General features: G+C 35.8%; 1 protein-coding gene across 2 annotated transcripts in view; it reads left to right on the plus strand.

Moving 5' to 3' along the window:
• The window catches only part of LOC135223757 (vigilin-like), a 36,123-nt gene extending 23,456 nt beyond the window's left edge, over positions 1–12,667 (plus strand). For both annotated transcript variants that reach the window (XM_064262513.1, XM_064262514.1), the window contains 16 exons: positions 472–651; positions 834–1,049; positions 1,168–1,351; positions 1,676–1,806; positions 2,899–3,044; positions 3,151–3,298; positions 4,202–4,358; positions 7,095–7,270; positions 7,393–7,524; positions 7,675–7,821; positions 8,655–8,750; positions 8,941–9,087; positions 9,575–9,772; positions 9,959–10,858; positions 11,013–11,252; positions 11,373–12,667. In XM_064262513.1, coding sequence (XP_064118583.1) covers positions 472–651; positions 834–1,049; positions 1,168–1,351; positions 1,676–1,806; positions 2,899–3,044; positions 3,151–3,298; positions 4,202–4,358; positions 7,095–7,270; positions 7,393–7,524; positions 7,675–7,821; positions 8,655–8,750; positions 8,941–9,087; positions 9,575–9,772; positions 9,959–10,858; positions 11,013–11,252; positions 11,373–11,504 — 3,330 coding nt within the window. In that variant the 3' untranslated portion in view covers positions 11,505–12,667. The remainder of the gene's footprint in view (positions 1–471; positions 652–833; positions 1,050–1,167; positions 1,352–1,675; positions 1,807–2,898; positions 3,045–3,150; positions 3,299–4,201; positions 4,359–7,094; positions 7,271–7,392; positions 7,525–7,674; positions 7,822–8,654; positions 8,751–8,940; positions 9,088–9,574; positions 9,773–9,958; positions 10,859–11,012; positions 11,253–11,372) is intronic.
• The last annotated feature ends 9,529 nt before the right edge of the window (positions 12,668–22,196 follow it).

The raw sequence follows: 22,196 nt of genomic DNA on the forward strand, positions 1-22,196 counted from the left end.
CAAAGACTGAACAAAAAGAGGAAATCTTAAGTTGTATTACGTACCTAAGTCCTGATTTTACATAAGGACATCTATATCCATACATACATACATACATACTATGAGAAAATAGGTGGCTCTAGTGTTTCAAATTATTCAATGCTTATCCCTTAACCACAAGAATTTTGTCATAAGATACTTCAATATTTGTCTTGAGGAGATGTTTATGGAGGGATGTTTGGATCAAGTATCTATTTACCACGGGTAAAGGATCAAAACAAATTATGCATAAACAAGTGTGTTTGAGGTTGAATGTGCTGTTGCTAAGTAGACTAGGTTATGATTTAGTCTGGCATCTTATTTGTGCATAAGGGCATAATGGACAAAAGCTTTAAAGATTTTTTTTTTTACACCAGACATCATAAAGTAGTTGAGGTTAATTGATCTTCCAGCATATAACATTTTGTAATGTTTATTTGGTTGATTTTGCAGGAGCATCATCGTTTCATTCTTGGAAAGAAAGGAAAGAAATTGCAGGAGTTAGAGAGTATTACAGCTACGAAGATCCAGATCCCCAATGCCAATGACAATTCGGATGAGATTGTTGTTGTAGGAACAAAGGACAGCATAGAAAAGGCTATGCATGAAATTCGTCTTATTTCGGATGAGCAGGTACAGTATTAAACCGAATTGCACATAGTGGAAGTTCCTTTATCATAGGACAAAGGTTCAAAGCTCTAGGATGTTCGTATGTTGAATGTACTTGAAAAAATGTGGAAAATTGCTCATAATTTTTTTTTCCTTTGTTTTGACAATGTTATAGTCTGCTGATTAATTTCTCTTTTTAACACCAGAGCAAGCAAGCTTATGAGAAACTAGAAATTCCCAAGCAGTACCATCCCTTCATCTGTGGTGCAAACAATGAAAAAATCATAGGTCTGATGACAGAAAACAATGTCAGGATTAATGTTCCACCACCCAGTGTCATGAAGAATGAAATTACCATTGCAGGAGAGAAGGATGGCGTCATTCTCTGCAAAGATATTATTACCAAGTGTTTTAAGGAAATGGTAAGTTTCACGTTACAGACATTCAAATGAATGATTGATTTTTTTAAAGCAAATGTTAACCTGGCATGTCTTATCTGTTAATGTTAATTCGTGTTCATTTAAATTCTTTTTATATCAGGAGCGCAAGTGTCAGACTGTGTCTGTTGAAGTTCGCAAATCACAGCATAAGTATGTCATTGGACCACGTGGTGCAAACATTACAGAAATCTTACAGCAGACGGGGGTATCTGTTGAAATGCCACCAACAGATTCTCCGTCTGAAACTATAACTCTCCGTGGCCTTCAGGATAAACTTGGTCAGGGTGAGTAGAGGAAATTGAAGGAACAAATAAATTTTCTAATTTATGTATAAAGTTGTCTTTTGTTCTTAGCCCAAATGGTAGCAGCAATTATTTGTGTGAGTGCCTTGTGAAATACTACTGTGCTTTATATTGTAATAAAAGTTTGCTATATGTTGAACAGGAAGAGGTAAAAGTTATTGCCAGCTAACAAATTTATAAGTGATTATCATATGTTATTTAGATATAAAGATTTTTTTATCATAGAATTGAAATTGTATTTGTAAAAAAATAAATGTAGAATTTAGGTGCAGTGTATTTAATTAGTTTATTTCTATTTCCCCACAGCACTGACATTGGTTTATGCTAAAGCCAATAGCTTTATGCAGATCGATGTCGAGGCTCCAACTTGGCTTCACAAATTTATCATTGGTCGGAAAGGAGCCAATATCCGACAGATAACACAGGACCTTCCTAAAGTAAGTTTGAGCATTTATAGTAATGCTTGTACAAAATCTGATTTATGTTTATTTAAGTCATAGTTTTTGGTTTTGTTGGGTTTGCAGGGTCTTGACAAAGATATTTTGTTGATACTGGTATTGAACTAGGAAACTCTTCAAGCATTAAGGAATTTACTGTACCTCCTTTCATATTCTCTTACTTTCCACCCTCTCCTAATAATTGAGTCATAGTGCAACCGCGAGGTTTTTCTCCCGTTAGACCTTCCAGACCTTTTACTGTCAATTTCAGTTTCAGCACTGAATGACCTCAGTGGTTGGCCTTTGGCCTAAATTCTACATTTAACTCAACTCAGACCAGTGAAGTAAGGTTTTTGCATTATTAATTAGAAAGCTCTTCTAATGGGGCTATTTTGTGAGGTATTATGGTTCAGTGTTGCAAGATTTATTTATAGTAATTACCTAAACGAGATACAGTGGGGGAAGCTTAAAGTACAGTACTATGTGGATTTTAGGTTTGGCACAAATGAAGCATTATGGAACGTCAGAAAGTAGTGGTCCATGGTTGACGAAAATCTGAAGAGGTTGTTGAAAGTATGTAATAGAAAAAAATAGAAACCTATATCTGAAAGGGAGAATAAAATTTGGACCTGTTTTTTGTCATTATCAGTTTAGGTATACATTGAAGTCAATTTCAGGATTGCATAACTGTTGTAGTAGTATTTGCCTGTTACGCCGTTCAGCAACGTCTAAGCTAAGGTAGTTCCTATGCTTAGGTAAACTAAATATATCTTTTCCTCATTAGGTAATAATTTATGGTGTTATAGTAAAATCCCTCAGATAATAATTTATGGTGTTACATATTGTAAATTCTAAACTTGCATTTCATTTGGTGGTTGAATATGGTAGTCAGGCGTGTCTAATAAATACGTAGATAGTGAAGCCCAGCTATGCAATCATTAGTCACACCGTGTGTGTAGTAATTAATTCCGTAGACTGGGAGACGACAATGTGAGAAATGAAGTACCCCTGGAACTGAGAGGTTCGACAGTGAGGCAAATCTACTGCATATTGCATAATTGTTATACAGTATTTTATTTACTTTTTTTCCAGGTTCATGTTGAGTTCACTGATAAGCAGGGAGGCATCCGGCTTGAAGGTCCTCCTGAGGAGGTTGAAGAAGCCAGGGAGAAGTTGGAAACTATGATTGCAGAGATGAAGAGCAAACTGACTTATGATCAAATTACTGTGGATCCCAAGTGAGTTTAATTTGATATCTGTATGCTACAGCTTTCATGTTTTGCAGTTTTGGCTATTTCTCCCTTTTGGTGGACATGGTTAACATGTTAAAAAATTTTGTTACAGGTTCTACAAGCACATCATTGGAAAGAGTGGATCAAATATTAACAGGATTCGTAATGATACTGGGGTTCTCATCAATATATCTGAAGCTGATGGAAGCAATCTTATTCGGTTGGAGGGAAGCCCAGAAGGTGTCTCGCAGGCCAAAAAAGTAAGGAATTACTGTTAATGGAAGGGGAACAAAGATGTCTGAAGTTTTTGATAGTTTTTGATGAGAAGCTATGGATAATATAACTCATTTTATTAATGGAGTAGACGTTATAGATACAACACTTTGGTGAAAGTGGAAGTGAAAGAAGAAAGAGGAAGAGATATATATTAAAAAATTAGGTACTACAGCATACAAATGATGTAGAATATTCTGGTAAATTATAAAAGTATGTAGACTTTTACTCATCATTGCCAATTATTCTTGCAAGACATGTACTTATCAGTGCAAATTATCCTTGCACTGTGTTGTAACAATGAGTGATAATGGTATTTTGTATGGTTGGGGTTTGTGAGCAAACTGTAGCAGGTTGTGTGACAGTACAAATTATGAAAATAGTTTTGTACGTAGTTTTGATGACGTATGTACTGTGGCAGTTGTGATATGTGTCTTGTGTTTAGTGCCAGAGGAGAGATGTCAGTTGATAATTTAGAGATTTTTGTTCAAATGGTTTAGTGGTATGTTTAATCGTCAGCATCCTGTTAACTCATTTCCTGTGGATAGAGTTTGTATACAGAATTTAACACACTAAACCTTTTTCTGTTTTCTTCAGATTCAGATTATATTCTAAGGCCTTTGTAAACTTAGTTGTTTGTTAGTTTTGATGTTGTGATACCAGTTTAAAATCATTACTTAATGAGAGAAAAGGCAGGTTATTATTACTGGGTTTGAAGATATATATTAGAGGACAGTATATATTTTCACTTTATCTTTCAAGCTCTATATTTTTTTTTAGTCATCTTTCGAGCTCTATATTTTTTTTAGTCCTCTTTCGAGCTCCATATTTTTTTTTTAGTCCTTTCACTATTATTGGAATGTTCCTGAAGTATATTTTTGTGTCTAAAGGAACTAGAGGATATGGTTGCCAAGATGGAAAATGAAAAGGAAAGGGACATCATTATCGAACAGAGGTTCCATAGAACAATCATCGGCACTAAGGGAGACAAAATCCGGGAAATCAGGGAGAAATTCAATCAGGTTCAGATCTCATTCCCAGACCCAGGTATGTTTAAATATATAAGCTTTTTATGATTTATGTATTTTGTCTTGCAAATGCCTAACAAAACCAGATAGTGTACTTAATAATAATCTAGGTTTATAATAATGATCGAGGTTTACAGCTTTAATGTTTTTTTAGAAGTTCATTTTTTTGTGGGGTAGAGAATTTGGAAGATTGTCTTTTTTTTTTTTTTTTTTTTTCATCCTAAGTCAACAGAAATAAAATTAAATAAGAAAGGCCAAAAGGAGTAAGTATAATAATCAGGGTGCTAGGACATATGAAAAAAGTTTTGTTTAAGCAGCAATTTATTAAATTAATTTGAGTTTTACAAACAAATAGTGAAGTATTAAAACTATCACAAATGCATTATTGACAAGATTTGGGATTAAGGTGGCCAACCATCATAGATTTTCATCGGTTTATTTTTACTATAAAAATATCTAAAAATAAAAAAAAAAACTGGACAACTGTACTGCATCATAAATTGTCCTTTGACCATTTTATTTCATACTTCTAATGTTAACTGAAATAAACTTACGATCCTAGGTATCATTTTGATCTATTGAGTAAAGGGTGCCTAGAAAAAATGCCTTTATTTAGAAAAAAGGCACATACAAATAGGTGAAATATGTTACGCATTCATCTCACTTAGTTGGAATGGGGCATTTGCTACTGAAAATGGCCAACTCTGGTGTGGAAGTTTTGTTGTGGGTAATTTATATACGGTCTTGGCAGATTGAGTATTCGCCAAGTACTGAATTTGCCATATATTTGAAACACTTGGGACATCAGGCAATCCTTCTGCACTTTTAAGCGACATGGCAACTTATCTAGTATTCTTCTTTGTGGGTGGAGAGTAACATCAAAATATTGTCATATCTGAGTGTGCACATAATTTTTTGTGTATTTGGCCCCTTTTTATGTTTTTTATTGTATTTATTTTTTGCAATGGGCAAAAATAGGTTGCTATCCCAAGAGAACATATCTCAGATAATCACGTTACATAAGGTTAGTATAGCTAGCAAGGCTATTGTGGACGTTTTGGCGTGGCCGTACGTACTTTGCAGATTTAGATTCGCAAGTTCAAAAATGGGGGTTCCAAAGAATACCCATCCTCGCTTCTCATGGAAATCGACCGTGGGAAATAATTAAGCTACAGCACAGCTCATAGAGAGAGAGGTGGATAGGAATCCTAGGATTACAGCACGTATCCTCAAACTGGAAAATAAAGTGTTGAACACAAAACAGTCTTGTTTTAGCTTCACCCTTTGATTTCGCGAGCGGGCTGCCAGACGTCGCCACTCGCCACCCTGAAGCAAAGGGGGAATAGGTTATGTTTTTACAAGAGACAGAAGGTATGGGTGGAGGATAGGTGGAAGTGTGTCCTCTGGACAGATGAAGCCACGTTCACAGTGACAAACAACAGGTGGGGAAAGTTAAAAGGCGGGCTTAATCTAAAACAACATGATCCCTATGACCCCAGGTTTGTGCAGCGCACAGTAAAATACTCCCAGTATCTGATTGGTTGGTGGTGATTTTCCTTCTATGGCACCGGAAAACTCATCATACTGCCGAAGAATTAAATTGTGACCAAAGACTGTATACTATGAACTCCTCGTGGACTATTTGGAAGATTGCGTTGAGGACACCAACAATGACTTCTATCAGCAGGATGGTGCCCCTGCACATACTGCAAAATTAATTAAAAATTATCTTGATTTTTGTGGCATTAATTACAAGAATGGCCAGGTAACTCGCCAGATCTGAATCGTATTGAGAACTTTTGGGCGATTATGAAATCTCAGTGACGGAACCATGACGTTTCCTCCATTCCCAAGCTCGAGGTTGCGCTTTGACATCTGGGACAATCTTGACCCCCAACTGCTGAAGAACTTAGCCCTTTTGCTTCCACATCATTTACAAGCAGTCATCAAAGCCAAAGGAGGCTTGATGAAGTATTAAATTAGGGTATATGAAATTTATATATATTTTTTTTTTTATATTTTGTATCTGTTTCAGCTCAAACGTAAGTCTATTGTACTGAAAAATACTCAATCAGTCGAGACTGTATAGATTTCGTTGGACTGTTTGCTTGTGAAAGTGCCCACCTTCACTTAAGTAATCAATGATAGCTCTTAAGCTTCCTGGATGCAGATAGTGATGTGTAAATGCAATACTGATAGCAAATTGCTGTAAGTAATTAAAAATGAATGCATGTAGTTACCCTTCCAACAGCCCACTGACAACTCAAAACGGGTGTGGAAATCCTTTGCCATGGTCACTGTATCATTTATTCATGGTGGATTATGGGCAATGCAGCTTCTAGTGTCAGTGCTTAAATATAAGGGTGACTTAAAATGTAACTCAAGTGGTAGTACAGTAGCATGTTACTATACTCTGTTTTTTTTCATCTGTCCTCCGCCTATGGTGTTTTTGTATGGTAACACTGCGTCCCGGGCTTTAGATAGTTACGCTATTTGTAAGTTTTAGGTAAATAAAAGGATATCTGGGTGTACATTTGCAACTGAAAAGTGTTTTAATAATTTTCTGTATGCAAATTACACAGTTAATATGCGAAATAGGATATTATAATCGTTGAATGTAAGCTGAATGTAACTATCTAAAGCCTGGGACGCAGTGTTGCCATACAAAAACACCACAGGCGGATGGACAGATGAAAAAAACAGAGTATACATACTAACATTTCTAGTTATTTATGAATTTTTCCTTCATCTGTAGGTGAAGCATCAGACATAGTAAGGATTCGTGGACCCAAGGACGATGTTGATCAGTGCTATGCTTTCTTGAAACGAATGCTACGTGACTTGTTGGAATCAAATTTCCAAATTAAAGTCTCTATCTTCCGTCAGTTCCACAAATTTGTTATTGGCAAGGGAGGTGCAAACATTAATAAGGTAAGTTTGACTTTCATATCTTCCTTAAACATTTTGTTCAGGAAACATTTATGTTAGATTGAACTCGAATAAAATAGGAAGATTTCATATTTTGTATTAAGTAAAAATTTCTGCTTTTCTAGATTCGTGAGGAAACGAACACACGCATTGATTTACCCTCAGAAGGCCAGAACAGTGATGAAATCATTATTACAGGAAAGAAAGAAAATTGTGAAAAAGCACGTGATCGTATTCAGAAGATACAGGAAGAATTGGTAAGTCATCTGTGGGAATGCTCTTAAGTTCTATCAGTAAAATTGAGATAATTATATCTGCCCTTTGTTTAACAATTTAAGCTGGCTTATGTGATAACCTTTTTCTGTAAAAAAATTCTGCAAATTACTAGCTTCAACTTTTATTTTTAGGCCAACATCGTCGAATTGGATATTATAATCCCATCAAAGTTCCATAACTCAATGATTGGAGCTGGTGGAAAGTTGATTCAGAGCGTTAGTGAGGAATGTGGAGGAGTTGCCATCAAGTTCCCACCTCCTGATGCTAACTCTGATAAGGTAATACCCATTATATTTTCTAACAAGTTATTTTGGGTGTAATTATTCACTGTAATCTTGTTGGAAGGTTTCTAGTGTTTAAATTTTTGCAAGGTGATAAGGTATTGCATTGTTAATCCATCCGAAAGAAGTCTGGTCTTATTATTTTTATTGGGTCAGGTTCCTCTTTCCACTTTGTTGTGAAGCAATGTATAAGGTTTTTCATCTGATTGACTTGCACTACAAGTTAAGATTACAGTTTGCTGCTTTATAAAGTTCTTGGTTTAAAAAACTGATGCAGCTTGATGACAGTGATGCAAGTGTTTTGTTGGGAGTAAATTTCAGTAAATTCTAGGAACTTTACAGGTTACTGTTTACTTAACTTTTATTCACATACTGTTTATGTATAGATTTTATCAATTTTTATTCACATACTGTTTATAGATTTTATCCTGTCATTGAGATTATATTTTCTTTTGTATCCTTTGAATGTTAGTAAAAATTGGATAATTTAAAGTTCTAGAGTCACTCACCTATATAGGCACAGTAATCTTCATCTTTCATTTATTGTGGCTCTCTATGTTCGTTATTGAAGTTCTATATGCCCTGTAAAATTTAACAACTGATATTTAGTGAACAAACTACATGCATCAATGGGATTCCTGTGAAAATCTCATGCGAAATTTTTTGGTGTGTGTGTGAAGTAATATAGCTTTTCATTTGTTGAGAAACTTGTCTTGCATTGTTTTTAGTCAAACCTTTGACTCTACTTTGATATGTGAAAAGTGTAAAATTTATAAAGATAATATTGTATAAACATTGAGGTAATAGCTTAATTTTTTTTTTTTTTTAAGGTAACCATTAGAGGACCCAAGGATGAAGTCCAGAAAGCTAAGCAGATGTTAGTAGAACTGAGCAATGAAAAGCAGTTAGCCAGTTTTACTACAGAAGTGAGTAGATCCAGGGTTTTTTCTAAAGAACTAAATATTTCCAGTAAGAACTCATTTTTTTCCAGATTTTGATATATGCTGTGTCATAACTTTTATAAATAGAATTGTAGTGATGAAATGGAAATGTAGAGCCATCCATTGATTTTATGTTTCAGGGTTGAAGAACTAACTAATACCTGTTTTTTCACAGGTACGCGCCAAACCTCAGCACCACCGATTCTTGATTGGACGAAATGGTGCAAACATTCGTAAGATCCGTGATGCTACTGGAGCAAGAATTATATTCCCTACAGACAAAGATGAAGATAAGGAACTCATAACAATTATTGGTAAAAAGGTATGTAGGCTATAATAAATTATTTAATTTTGGGTTGAGTTGAATATAGAGTTTAGGCCAAAGGCCAAGCACTGGGACCTATGAGGTCATTCAACGCTGAAATAGAAATTGACAGTAAAAGTCTGAAAGGTGTAACAGGAGGGAAACCTCGCAGTTGCGAGTTTAAGGAGAGGGTGGAAAGTAAGATGAAGAAAGAATATGAAAGGAAGTACAGTAAAAGGAATGAAAGTGGTTGTAGCTAGGGGCGGAAGGCACGCTGCAAAGAACCTTTAATAATGCCTGCTGTGCACCGCATGAGGGCCACTTGACGGCACCACCCCCCTATGGGGTATTTAATTTTGGGGACACAGTAGTAGTATATTTATGGACATAGTAGTACATTTATAAATATGTACTGTTGTACTGTACAATCTGTTAGCAGTGTCATACTGAAACTATTGTATTCTCCCATTAGATGTCAAGTATTTTTTAAAACTTAACTTTGCAGGATGCTGTAGCTAAAGCTAAGGAGCAGCTTGAGACGACAATCAAAGAGCTTGATTTAATAGTAGAAGACACAATGACTGTGGATCCTAAACACCACCGTCATTTTGTAGCACGTAGGGGAGAAGTTCTCCGTCAGATTGGTGATCAGTATGGAGGGGTTACTGTCTCATTCCCAAGGGCTGGTGTTCAAAGTGACAAGGTAAGTGAAATGTCTGTATTGTAAAAGTGCTCATACATATTTTTTTACACAGCTACATTAAAGCTTGGGTACCTATTGATTAAAGTTTGACCAGTGAAACATATTCATGGCATCCTAATAGTATTTGCAATTTACTAGAGGGTTAGGCTATCCTCAAGTTTAACAAAAGTATTTTGTGTTTTCAAGGTAACTCTGAAAGGAGCAAAGGAGTGTGTAGAGGCAGCTAAGGCTCGCATTTCTGAAATTGTTACAGAATTGGATGAGATTATAAGCATGGAAGTGATTATTCCACAAAAATACCATCGTACAGTAATGGGAGCTCGTGGTAGTAAGGTTCAGGCTATCACTACAGAATTTGATGTACAGATTAAGTTCCCTGAGAAAGATTTGAATATTGATATGTCACAGATGCAGATTAATGGAGAAGTTAATGGTGATGCCGAGCCGGTTACTAGGCCTCGGGACATTGTTCGCTTGTCTGGCAAAAAAGAGAAGTGTGAAGCTGCTAGAGATGCCCTGTTGGCATTAGTCCCAATAACTGTAGAAGAGCAAGTAGCGTTTAGACATCACAGATTTATCATAGGACAGAAGGGAGAGAATGTACGTAACATGATGACCGAGTATGATGTGAACATACAGGTTCCACCTCCACAAGAAGAAAGTGACATTATTAAGATAACCGGTCCCCCAGCCAACACAGAAAGGGCTAAAGAAGCTCTCAAGCTAAAAGTTGCCCAGCTGGAGGAAGAAGAACTGGATCGGCAAGCTAGGTCATTCCAGATTCGCATGGAAGTTGACCCTGAATATCACCCTAAGATCATTGGTAAGCGGGGAGCTGTGATCTCTAAGATTAGAGAAAAGCATGATGTAAATATTCAGTTCCCACCTAGAGGTGACCCAGAAGAAAGTGTAATCACTATAACAGGTTATGAAAAGAATGTGAATGATGCCAAAGCTGCCATTTTAGCCATTACTGGGGAACTGGATAAGATGGTCAAGGATACAGTAGAAATAGACAGCAGAATTCATTCTCGCCTTATTGGAACTCGTGGCCGTGCCATTAGAAAAATTATGGAGGATTACAAGGTGAGAGAAAAATGTAGTTTTTCTTCTTGGACATAAGTATATATGTAAGACCAATTTCTTTTTATATATATTTTATTGTACACTTAATGAAAATCTGTACTGTAACCTTTTTCTTCAGGGGATTGTAGATAAATTTAATGTTCTTATTTATTAGGTGGAAATTAAATTCCCTCGTGGAGATGATGATCCAAACACTGTTACCATAATGGGAACTGCAGAGGATGTTGAAGAATGTAAAGACCATCTTCTCAATCTGATGGAGGAATACATGCAAGATATTGTGGAGAGAGAGGATATGGAGTTCTACATGAGTCCAAATAAAGGAAACAATAGTGTATTCCAATCTGATGATTCAGCTCCACAAGGCACAAGGGGTGGTGGCACTCCAGGAAAGGTAAGCGACTAGTCCTTTGTAGTTTTGATTTATTCTGTAGTTTTGATTTATTCTAGGTTTACTCTAATAATTCTCATTTTGTTTTTTTTCTGTATATCTAAAATGAACTAAATTTTACAGCAAGGGTTTGTGGTTAGTGGTGCTCCTTGGGCACAGGAGGCTCCTAACATGAATTCCTCTGAAGATTTCCCATCCATGGGTGCACCGGCATTCCAGGCTGCAGCTCCTACCATCTGGGGCCCTCGTCGTTAAGAGACTTTGGATGCTTGTTCACCGAAACCTCTGCGATCTTTCTTTCTCAGTTTGATAAATCCAGGCAGCAGCTCATGTCTAATCTATGCATATTTTTTTATATGAATATTTAGATGTATAGTTCTGAATATTGTAAGTTTTGTTGTTAGTGAATTATATTTGTTAATAGACAAAATTTTGTTATTTTTGTGCAAAATTTAATATTTTTGTGATACAGAGATCTTAATTTCTTGGTTTTGTTGCAATATTTAAGTCATAAGGTACGTAATGTAAGATACTAGGTTTCTTTTTGTATGTGGTGTAAGGGTATATAAAGTTATACTTAGCTATACCTTAGCAGACATTGCTTGCTTATATGTACTGGACAGTTTTGATTGGGGGATCATTCCTGCCCAGATGTTTATACTTTTTTTATTACATGATGCTGTGTGGTGTTTTATTTTTCATGATAATTTAAGTTAATGCCATGGAAAACCTACTTTCTAATCATCTATGAAACTAGGGGGACACTAACATAAGTCACCTGGATTCTTTGCAAACTTCATTGTCCAGAGTGTCTAACAAGGCATCTCTAGACCCAGGTGACATTTTAAAATACAGTATATATATATACATATATATATTAAAAAGTCAAAGAAAAAACATCCCATCACAAGTGGATCCTCACTGTCTTGCTGCACGATGACGACCTTTTAACCTGACCTGGCCAACGCTAATTGGAAATATTCACTTTACAATGAGTCATTCTGCCAGTCTTCCCAGATGTACACCATAAACAAACCCTGGACGTGAGGTGTCTTCTGATTATAACCATCCCTTCTCATAGGGGTTCAATGCAATTCTAGCCTCCATTCTTAAATGTTCTATGCTTGTATTGTCTCCTGCCATGTGTGACAGGATTTAAGTCTTTGTGAATTCCTCACATGCAGGGGTTGTCAGGGGCTCTACTACTGATATGAATGTGAAAAAGGAAACTTAAAAATATTTGTTATAATTTTGTTATTTTTAAGAAAAAAGAATTACAGTTGTTACTATACAGTATATTTTGTGTATTTCAAGACAGAGGTGAGGTTACGCGAAAAAGTGGCACCTTGAGTCAACCGACTCGTTAAGGAAAGTGCTGCTATATGTGGTTTTCACTTAATAAACTTATATTGGTATAAGAGTTTTATTTCATACAATGGAGATTTCTGTATACGTAGTGGTATTGTACATTTTCTAAGTGTTTTGAAATTGTGGAATAAAATTTTGTTTTAACCCTTAAATCTTTAGCAATTTTTAATTGCCATAAGGTTTGGAGTGGTCATGAATTATTTGCTATTAAGGTTTAGGGAGCCAGGTAGATCCATTGCTTTAAAGAATTTGGTTATACCTCTTGATTTATTAAAGTGGCTCCCAATAATTAAAAAAAAATCATTGATAAATCTGAATACAGAATGGTAAACTGGTGTACAGAAAACACTGGGAACTGAGCCTAAGATATGCACATCTATTAGCCCTATTGCATAGATACAGTTGTAGGCAGAAAAGCCTTGTGACAGACAAATTCTAGAGACTGGTCTCACACTAACAAAGAACAACCAGGGCCACTAGGCTGCAGTGATAGTGTGGTTGGTAGGGTCTTTGCCTGCCACCCTGGTGGCTGAGAGTTCGATTCTTGGGCATTCAATTGAGGGGTCAGATGTGTATTTCTGGTGATATTAGTTCCCTCTCGACATGGTTCGGAAGTCACGTAAAGCCATTGGTCCCGTTGCCAAATAACCCTTAGTTCCTTGCAACATAAGTATAACCATACAAACAAACTAGGCCGCAGTGGTGACTGACTTTGTAATTTTTACCACCAATGAAATTTAAAAGGGGAAATATTCTCTTAAAGCAACACTCATTTTTGGAGTAATAAAAATTTTATGAACATTAAATTTAATGCAATATTTGCCATACGTGACACCCGATCAAAAGACTTTTTCTTTCCTTAAACCGGGTGCCATTATATTTGGGTTACAGACCTAATATATTTTATAATGAAAAGTGTTTAAAGTAATGAGCCAAACTGTAGAAAACATGAATATCATAATTAAAAATTTCTAACTATCAGGGTCCAAAATTTAAATAAGTGTAATGATTGAGACAAAAATGGCTTTAGGTAAACTATAATAAATACAATACCTTAGGTTTTCCTGGAATTAATTCTGCAGTAATTAAGAGATTGTGCAAGTAGTTGTCCAGATTATTTTAACAGCCAAGGGAGCAACTCCATACCCTTCCTCGCCTTTCCTTTTATTTACAACTACATAACCCTAAACAACCATCACACTACACTGAAATATTGATGCCAAGAGCAATTATCTGCCTTATTTTCCCACATTCGTAACATTGTAAACTGAAAAATACGTACTTGAAAAACAAGAGAGCAAACCCTTGTTTTTTCTCCTAGATGTGGCTCACAATACATATGGCATGTATAATCTACACTATTTTCCATTTACCCCAAACACTTAAATAAATCATACTGAGAAAAAGTAAATCCCCTTTTCTCTCAGGTTCAACACAATAGGTTATACAAACTAGACATTTATAATTTTCCCCAACATAACTACACAAAACCCTTTTTCTCATTTGCAACATGTCATGGTTAATCATTTTTTCCCTCAAAATACTTCATACACACACAAAAAGAGCAAATATAAAAATACTTTTAACTCAGTCACTCAACTGCATGTGCTACCCTTGGTGCTTACAATGGCCAGACAATTTAAAAACTAATGATGTTTAAAAGTTCACCCCCTCCACCAGCTCAATTGTGCTGTCAAGACAGTATCACCTTCCTGTGCCTCAATATCTAGTAGAGGGTTCTGTTGAGGGGTGGGTGGTGAATGGATATAAGATCCCTCGAGCATGGTACATCAACAAAGGGAATTTCTATTGACTGAAATTACTGTTTCCTCCTCAGAAGCATCCAAGCTTCACCAGTTCATGTCAAATCTTAAATCAAAGCAGTTAGCCTTCGGGCGTCTTGAAGTTGCAAATTTGTGCAAGCCTGCAAAGTTTGTTGTTGCAGCCTTCAAATCGCACTACTTACGTTCATGCCAATAGCACTCTGCTGACGAAACTACTTTGAGGTGACTCTTCAATATCTTCATGATGGCCTTTTGCTGTCATGTATACTCCTTTATATTGTCCTGGGAAGCATTGATATTATGCAAGGTTGGCCAGGCAATGCCATACTCCTCCGCATGAAAGAGCACCACGCCGCTGGCAGTGGCTGGTGCGGACCGTTAAAGTCGCACAGCGCCGCCAGGATTTTAAAACTTCAAAATTTCTGCGCGGCATCTGGCGACATGATAGAGTTGCACGAAACTGTAAGTGGTGTGGAGCGGCGCCACAACAAAAGAGGTAAGAACCCGCATGGTGCCGCGCCAGTGTGGTGCGGGTTCTTACCTCCTGTGCGGAAGTGTTATGGCGTGATGTTACAGGGGCGTGTGGTGCCCTTACGCTGCCTTCATACACGATTAATACATGGCGCGCACATGTTGTGGTGCGTGCAGCGTGTTATGGCGCCTCCCTAGGTCGACTGGATGGAAGGTTGCCGAGGTAGGCTAATATATCTACATTGTCCAGTGCTAATTTGAAAATGGACAGTCCATTTAATTTAATGAATATCATATTTTATTTTTAATTTGTCAGTTTTATTCAACAAATTCTTGAAATCGTTGATTCTTGCACCATATTACCATTCTATACAGGTTCCTTTGAGAGAAAGAGAGAGAGACCTTACCTTACCTTACAGACCTTACATCTTGTTCGGGTTGCCCCAGGTCCCTCCGTGTGAGGCACCTCTAATGTCTACCAGAGAGTTGCTAGTACATCTTCCGGTATATTTTGCATCTTCCAATCTTGGATGGTCTGGGATGCAGTTTAGATATTTGTCGAGCTTATTCTTAAACACATCTACGCTCACTCCTGTTATATTCCTCAGATGAGCTGGCAACGCATTGTATAGACTGCATTATTGATGCTGGTGCGTAGTGGATTAATGTCCTGTGTGCTTTCCTTATTTTTCCTGGTATAGTTTTGGGCACTATTAATCTACCTCTGCTTGCTCTTTCGGATATTTTTAGCTCCATGATGTTTTCGGCTATTCCTTCTATCTGTTTCCATTCCTGAATTATCATGTAGCATTCTCTTCTCCTTTCTAGACTATATAATTTTAAGGATTGTAGTCTTTCCCAGTAGTCAAGGTCCTTAACTTCTTCTATTCTAGCTGTAAAGGACCTTTGTACACTCTATTTGTGCAATATCCTTTTGATAGTGTGGGTACCATATTATATTGCAATATTCAAGTGGACTACAAACATATGTTTTATAAAGCATAATCATGTGTTCAGCTTTTCTTGTTTTGAAGTACCGTAACAACATTCCCATTTTTGCTTTACATTTTGCCAATGGAATTGCTATTTGATCGTTGCATAACATGTTCCTATTCATCATCACACCAAGGTCTTTAACTGCTTCCTTATTTGTGATTGTCTCATTATTAGGTCTTCTATATGCATATAGCTTTTCTTCTCTTTCTCCATAGTTTATTGATTCAAATTTATCAGAGTTAAATACCATCCTATTTACCTCTGCCCAATCATATACTTTGTTAAGGTCTCTTTGTAGCGCATTCCTATCTTCATCACAAGTAATTTCTCTACTTATTCTTGTGTCATCGGCGAAACTACTCACTACCGAGTCTTTAACATTACTGGCTATGTCTGCAATCATAATAACAAACAGTAATGCAGCTAACACCGTACCTTGTGGCACACCGGAAATTACCTTAGCTTCATCCGATTTCTCATCGTTTGCAATAACTATCTGTTTTCTGTTGTGTAAAAATTCTTTTAACCATCTTCCTACTTTATCCACTATATTATGTTTTCTAATTTTCTTCGCTAATATATTATGGTCTACCTTGTCAAAAGCTTTTGCAAAGTCTAGATAAACCACATCTGTTTCATTTCCGCTTTTCATATTTTTGTATATGTTCTCACGGTGGACTAACAGTTGGGTTTGTGTACTTTTTCCGGGTACGAAACCATGTTTGTCCTATATAAACATTATTAATTTTTTAAATAAAGTTTCATATCATTACCCTTTCATACACTTTCATAATATGTGATGTTAGACTCACAGGCCTATAATTACTTGCCTCTAGTCTTGATCCACTTTTGAATGTAGGGGTAATATATGCTAATTTGTGCTCATCATAAATCATGCCTTATCTACACTTTGTCTTAATAATATTGCAAGTGTCTTTGCGATAGAATAAACTACTTTCTTTAACAAAATAGCAGGAACACCATCAGGCCCTGATGCAGCTCCATTTTTAATTTCATTAATAGCCTGCACAATATCAGCTTCATTAATATCTATGTCAGCTTAATATTCACTATTTTCATCCCTTACTTCTATATTGTTATCTTCATTATCTATTCTAGGGGTGAATTCTCTCTTATATCGTTCTGCCAATATGTTGCAAATTTCCTTTTCTCATTCGTTTAATCTCCCAGTTCATTCTTGAGGGCCTATTTCTATTCTTCTTTTATTCATCTTTTTCGCGTATGAGTATAATAGTTTGGGGTTTTGCTTGATATTTACAAGGGTTTTTTCTTCCAAGTCCTGTTTTTCATTTTCTTTTGATTGTATAATCTTTTGTTCTGCATTTTCTATCTTACTTTTTAGTTCTATAACTTTCCATGCATTTTTTTTCTTTTGCAAGACCTTTTTTCCACTTTCTGATTTTCTGGAACAAGATCCTTGTCTCTTGGTATGCATGACTGATGTTTACTTTTCTTCTTCGGTATATATTTATCCACTATTTTCTCTAATATTTTACATAATATCTCCGTATTTACCCTTATGTTATCACTTATGAAAATGTTATCCCAATCTTTAATTTTTCATTTATTTCTGACCATTTTATATTTTTACTATAGAAGTTGTATTTTCCATATCCTTCCCACTTTTTCATTTCTTGCTTATCTCTGTTTTCACTTACTTTGGAATGGACTGTTAATTCTATGACATTATGGTCTGAAATACTTGCATTATAAACTAGTATTTCTTTAACATAATTCATCTCGTTCACAAATACTAGGTCTAAAGTATTTTACTTTCTTGTTGGCAGGTGATTTATTTGTTGAATGTTGTATTCTAGTAGCATATCTAATAGCTTTTCGAATTGCCTCTTATCTTCTGCACTACTATTACTCTCTTTTTTATATTTATAAGTACAACCACAATCTCCTATTCGTTCTTTCCAGTCTACGAAAGGAAAGTTGAAGTCTCCAGATAGGAGAATAGTCCAGTCCTTGTGATTTCTACATATATCATCCAATTTTTCTATTAAGTCAAACTCTTTAGTATTAGTGGGTCTACATATTACTATGTTCATTAATTTTTCAGATTCAAATTCTACCGCTATTAGTTCACATTCTGAGTTACTATATTTCTCATATATTTTTCCTTGTTTTTTGTCCTTCCCATATATTGCGGTTCCCCCTTGATTCCTATTTTTTCTATCTGATCTATAGAGTGGAACCCTTTTATTTGATCATCTATTCCCAGTCTCTTGGGAATACCAGTTTCACTTATGTTTCATTATTCTATTTTCTTTTGTTATGGGTTGGGTTAAATCTTCTAAGTACTCTATTTTTCTTTTTGAGTTACTCGTAACTAAACCATGCGCATTCATCACTATGATGGTTTGCGTGTTTTCTCCTTCATTTAATATGTCTCCTTCCTGTTCTGGTATGTTGTTCTTTTTTTCATTTCCAGAAATTCTGACATTAAAAAAATCCAACTTTTCCATAATATTTGATCTTCCTTCATCATAATTATTCATTTTGTGTCTGAATCTGCAATTTTCTCCATATCTGCAATATCCTCTTGCATCATAAATACAGCTCTTATCTCTTGAGTTATCTTGGAGCTGAGGCTTGGAAATTTTTGCTGACATCACTGCATATCGCGTTGATGACTTGGTTTTTTTCTTTTACCTGATATTCTTTATTTCCTCTCTTATTTTTTTTCTTTCTTATTTTGGATTTTATTACTTGATTGATTATTTATTTGATTTTGATTCATGGCTACAGGGTGCATATATTTACATTTTTTGTCGAACTTACACCCTTTTCCTTCTTTTAGGTTTTTGCATATTTTTGGATGTAGATCTCTGCAATCATCCTCATAGCCGTCTAGGTATGCACATTTACCATATATTTCATAGTTGTGACATACCTTAGGATGTTTATAGTAACATCTTCCTCCAAATCTGCAATTCCCTCTTTTCAAAAGGTTGCAGACTTTGTCTTTTTTGTCTATTTTTTCCTCTTTCCCGTCATTGTGTAGATCTGGGTAGAGCCTCTTTGGGATTTTCTTTTGTGTTGTCCATATCGTAATTTATTTCTTCGTAAGTATGATGGCTTTATTGACCATCATTATTGTATATCAATGAGTATCTCTGCATCCATACTTTTATCTGTTCTTTGTTTTCCTTATTTTTTTTTTTCTTCTGTCATTTCAGTTTTGTTTACTTCTCTCCGTTTTCCTCTTCTTCTTCTTCTCTCTCTTCTTCTTTTCATCCTCAACTATTTGTACATTCAGTCTTGATTTAATAACATTGATCTATCCATGATAGAAAAAACCAAATTTTTTGTTGAGCAAAATATTGGTATCTTTTCTCATATCTTGCATTACCTCAGCACATTGTGGATGTGTCGGAATGTTGCATGCAGAACATTTTCTGATCAGGTTTTGTGGATTAACTATGCTATACCACACCTTACACAGTTGCATGCTTTTGCATTCTTTTTCTCAATGCATCAATTAGGATATTCACAATGTTCACCTTATTCATTTTCTTTGTCGGAATATGTTGGTTTATGTATATTTTCTTTATGAGTCTCTTGAACACTTGGATTTTATTTGGAACTTCTTCAATTATTTTCAAGATATTTTCTGTTGATTTGTTCCAGTTTGAAGGATTATATCCTTCTAATATATCTATGAAATGCTTTTTGTATCTTTTTTGGTTAGGACTGTTACTGATCTCATAGATGAGAAATGCCAGTTCCCTTCCTGCCTACCTCATCGCATTGTAAATCTGCCAAACAAGCTAAATTTCGCCATTTTGCCACAGTTGGAACTTACTGCCATCTTGTCTGATTTACAGTATTTCACTTGATAAACTAACTTAGTAGACGCTTTATCCTACTATTTTCACACTAATCTTATCACCGATAGTTCACGAATACTTCTAGATATTTCTCAAATTCTAGACGTAAGTTAAACTTGTGATATCTGTTGATTATTCAGACTGTGTGCGGGAACGTCTCACCAAGCAAGATGGCTACTACTACTACTACTACTACTACTACGAGAGAGAGAGAGAGAGAGAGAAGGAGAGGAGAGAAGGAAGGAGGAGAGAGAGAGAGAGATAATGTGGTAACAAAGAAAGGCTAAATCTTTGATCAATGACATATATTGCATATTCGTACGTGTATATATAAATATGTATATATAATATATATATATATATATATATATATATATATATATATATATATAATATATATATATATATATATATAATATATATATATATATATATATATATATATGTGTGTATATATATGTATGTATATACATATATATATGTATATGTATATATATATGTATATGTGATATATGTGTATATATATGTATGTATACATATATATATAATATATATAATAAGATATATATATATATATAGATATATGTGTGTGTGTGTGTGTGTGGTGTGGGTGTGTGTGTGTGTGTTGTGTGTGTGTGTGTGGTGTGGTGTATATGTATATAATATGTATATACAAATATATATAAAGGATGATGTATATACGTATTTATAATATATGTTATATATATGTATGTTAATATATAATATATATATATATATATATATATATATATATATATATATATATATATATATATATATGGTTGTATATATATCTATATAAATATAATATATATATATATATCATATATATAATATTATATATAATATATATAATAATAATAGTCTGTGTGTGTGTGTGTTACAGTGTCATTAAAGAATTAAGGAAATTATTCCAAAAAGGCATTAACTTATAAAGAACTGAGAGAATGGCATGGAAATGGGAAAAGGAACGAATAATGATTTTTAAGAAAAGGATCGTGTTACTCCCAAGTCTTTCAGTCGTCAGGCATCTGGTTCGCATCTTCCAAAAACCTCTGTCGCTTAAAGTAGGGGATTAAGGGGAGATTAAGTTGGCCGACAAGCGATATTTCCCAGGCATCTTCGAGAAATTGGAACTCAACTCATCACACCTCATTTATGCCTACACAAGCCCTCTTCGCAAGATTAAGGGTGCTTCCTTCTTGTGACAGGTTAGAGAGGGCCAGAGATAATTTCTACAGCCCATCTGGCATATGTTAGAGAAGGAATTCTAAGCTTCCTCGTTTAAGAAAGGGGAAGTGTTAAACTCGAAAGCTCTACCCTTTCCAAGACTAGGCCTAGAGTGGTGCCAGGTCACAAGGACAGCCCAGAAATATGTCCCAGCGAATAACCTACGAAATTTCCCAAGTACACAACCCCAAGAAGCCAAGGCATGACCCAAGGGGCGTTTCCTAAATGAAGAGTCTACGAATCATAACAGAAGATGCCACACCTAGTCAAAATCCAAAAATCCAAAGGCGGTGCTAAGAAGATATCCTAATAAAAAGGCTTGACAAAGAGGGAGAAGGCAGAGAGAAAAAGACAGTGGAGAAGGGGGAGAACGAGTTGAGAAGCAGAGTGGCGCAGTTGCAGAACCGAGAGGAAGAAGAAACAGAAGTGAGGAAAAGTGCAGATGTGTGGTGTGCAATAGACAGTGACAGTGACAATCAATACTCAGTAAATTTTCCTCGTGCCTACAAACTCGTAATTGCAACAAAGTGCCTTTAAAAAAAATAATTTTATCAGTCCTAGCACCCAGAAACAGAAAGGTGGAAAATTGAATACGATAATTTAGAACCAGAATAAACACATATAAGGACACATCAATTTAATTTTTTCCCAATTATATACCTATAAGATAATTCCACTTAGATGACATTCAGCAAAGTAAGATTAATTATATAATGCTATTTCCTCAAATTACAGCCCCCAAATCGGTCACGTTATGCTAAGGTCACACATTCACGTATCAACGCACGTACGCTCACTCATGAGCGGAAATTGGTAGTTGGCAACAGCTTACGTCAGTAAACCGTAAATGTAACGTAAAACATAAGTAAATCGTAGACGTACGGTGACGGGCCGTCCGGGCTCTAAGCTCCACCCACTAGGGCGCTGTAGCCCGCTCCAGTCGTGGGTGGTCACGCCAAATGTCACCTGACGTATCTCCAGGCATTGCACGCGGGACCCACGGTGACTACTGCAGGGTAAGCGCTAGGGTCACCTGAATTGTTCGCCGTCGTTATTTTCTTTCCGCCGCGAAGGACGTGGGCCTCCTAATTGCGCTGTAGCCTACGGGGAAACCGATTCGCACATTTACAACCCTGTACGACATGGCAACGCTGCAGCGTGGTATAAAAGGTCAAGTCGGCGCTCAATACAACAACAACAACAACAACCCTCAGGTCAGC

The sequence above is a fragment of the Macrobrachium nipponense genome, chromosome 10 (assembly GCF_015104395.2).
Source record: "Macrobrachium nipponense isolate FS-2020 chromosome 10, ASM1510439v2, whole genome shotgun sequence".
In the NCBI taxonomy this organism is placed as follows: domain Eukaryota; kingdom Metazoa; phylum Arthropoda; class Malacostraca; order Decapoda; family Palaemonidae; genus Macrobrachium; species Macrobrachium nipponense.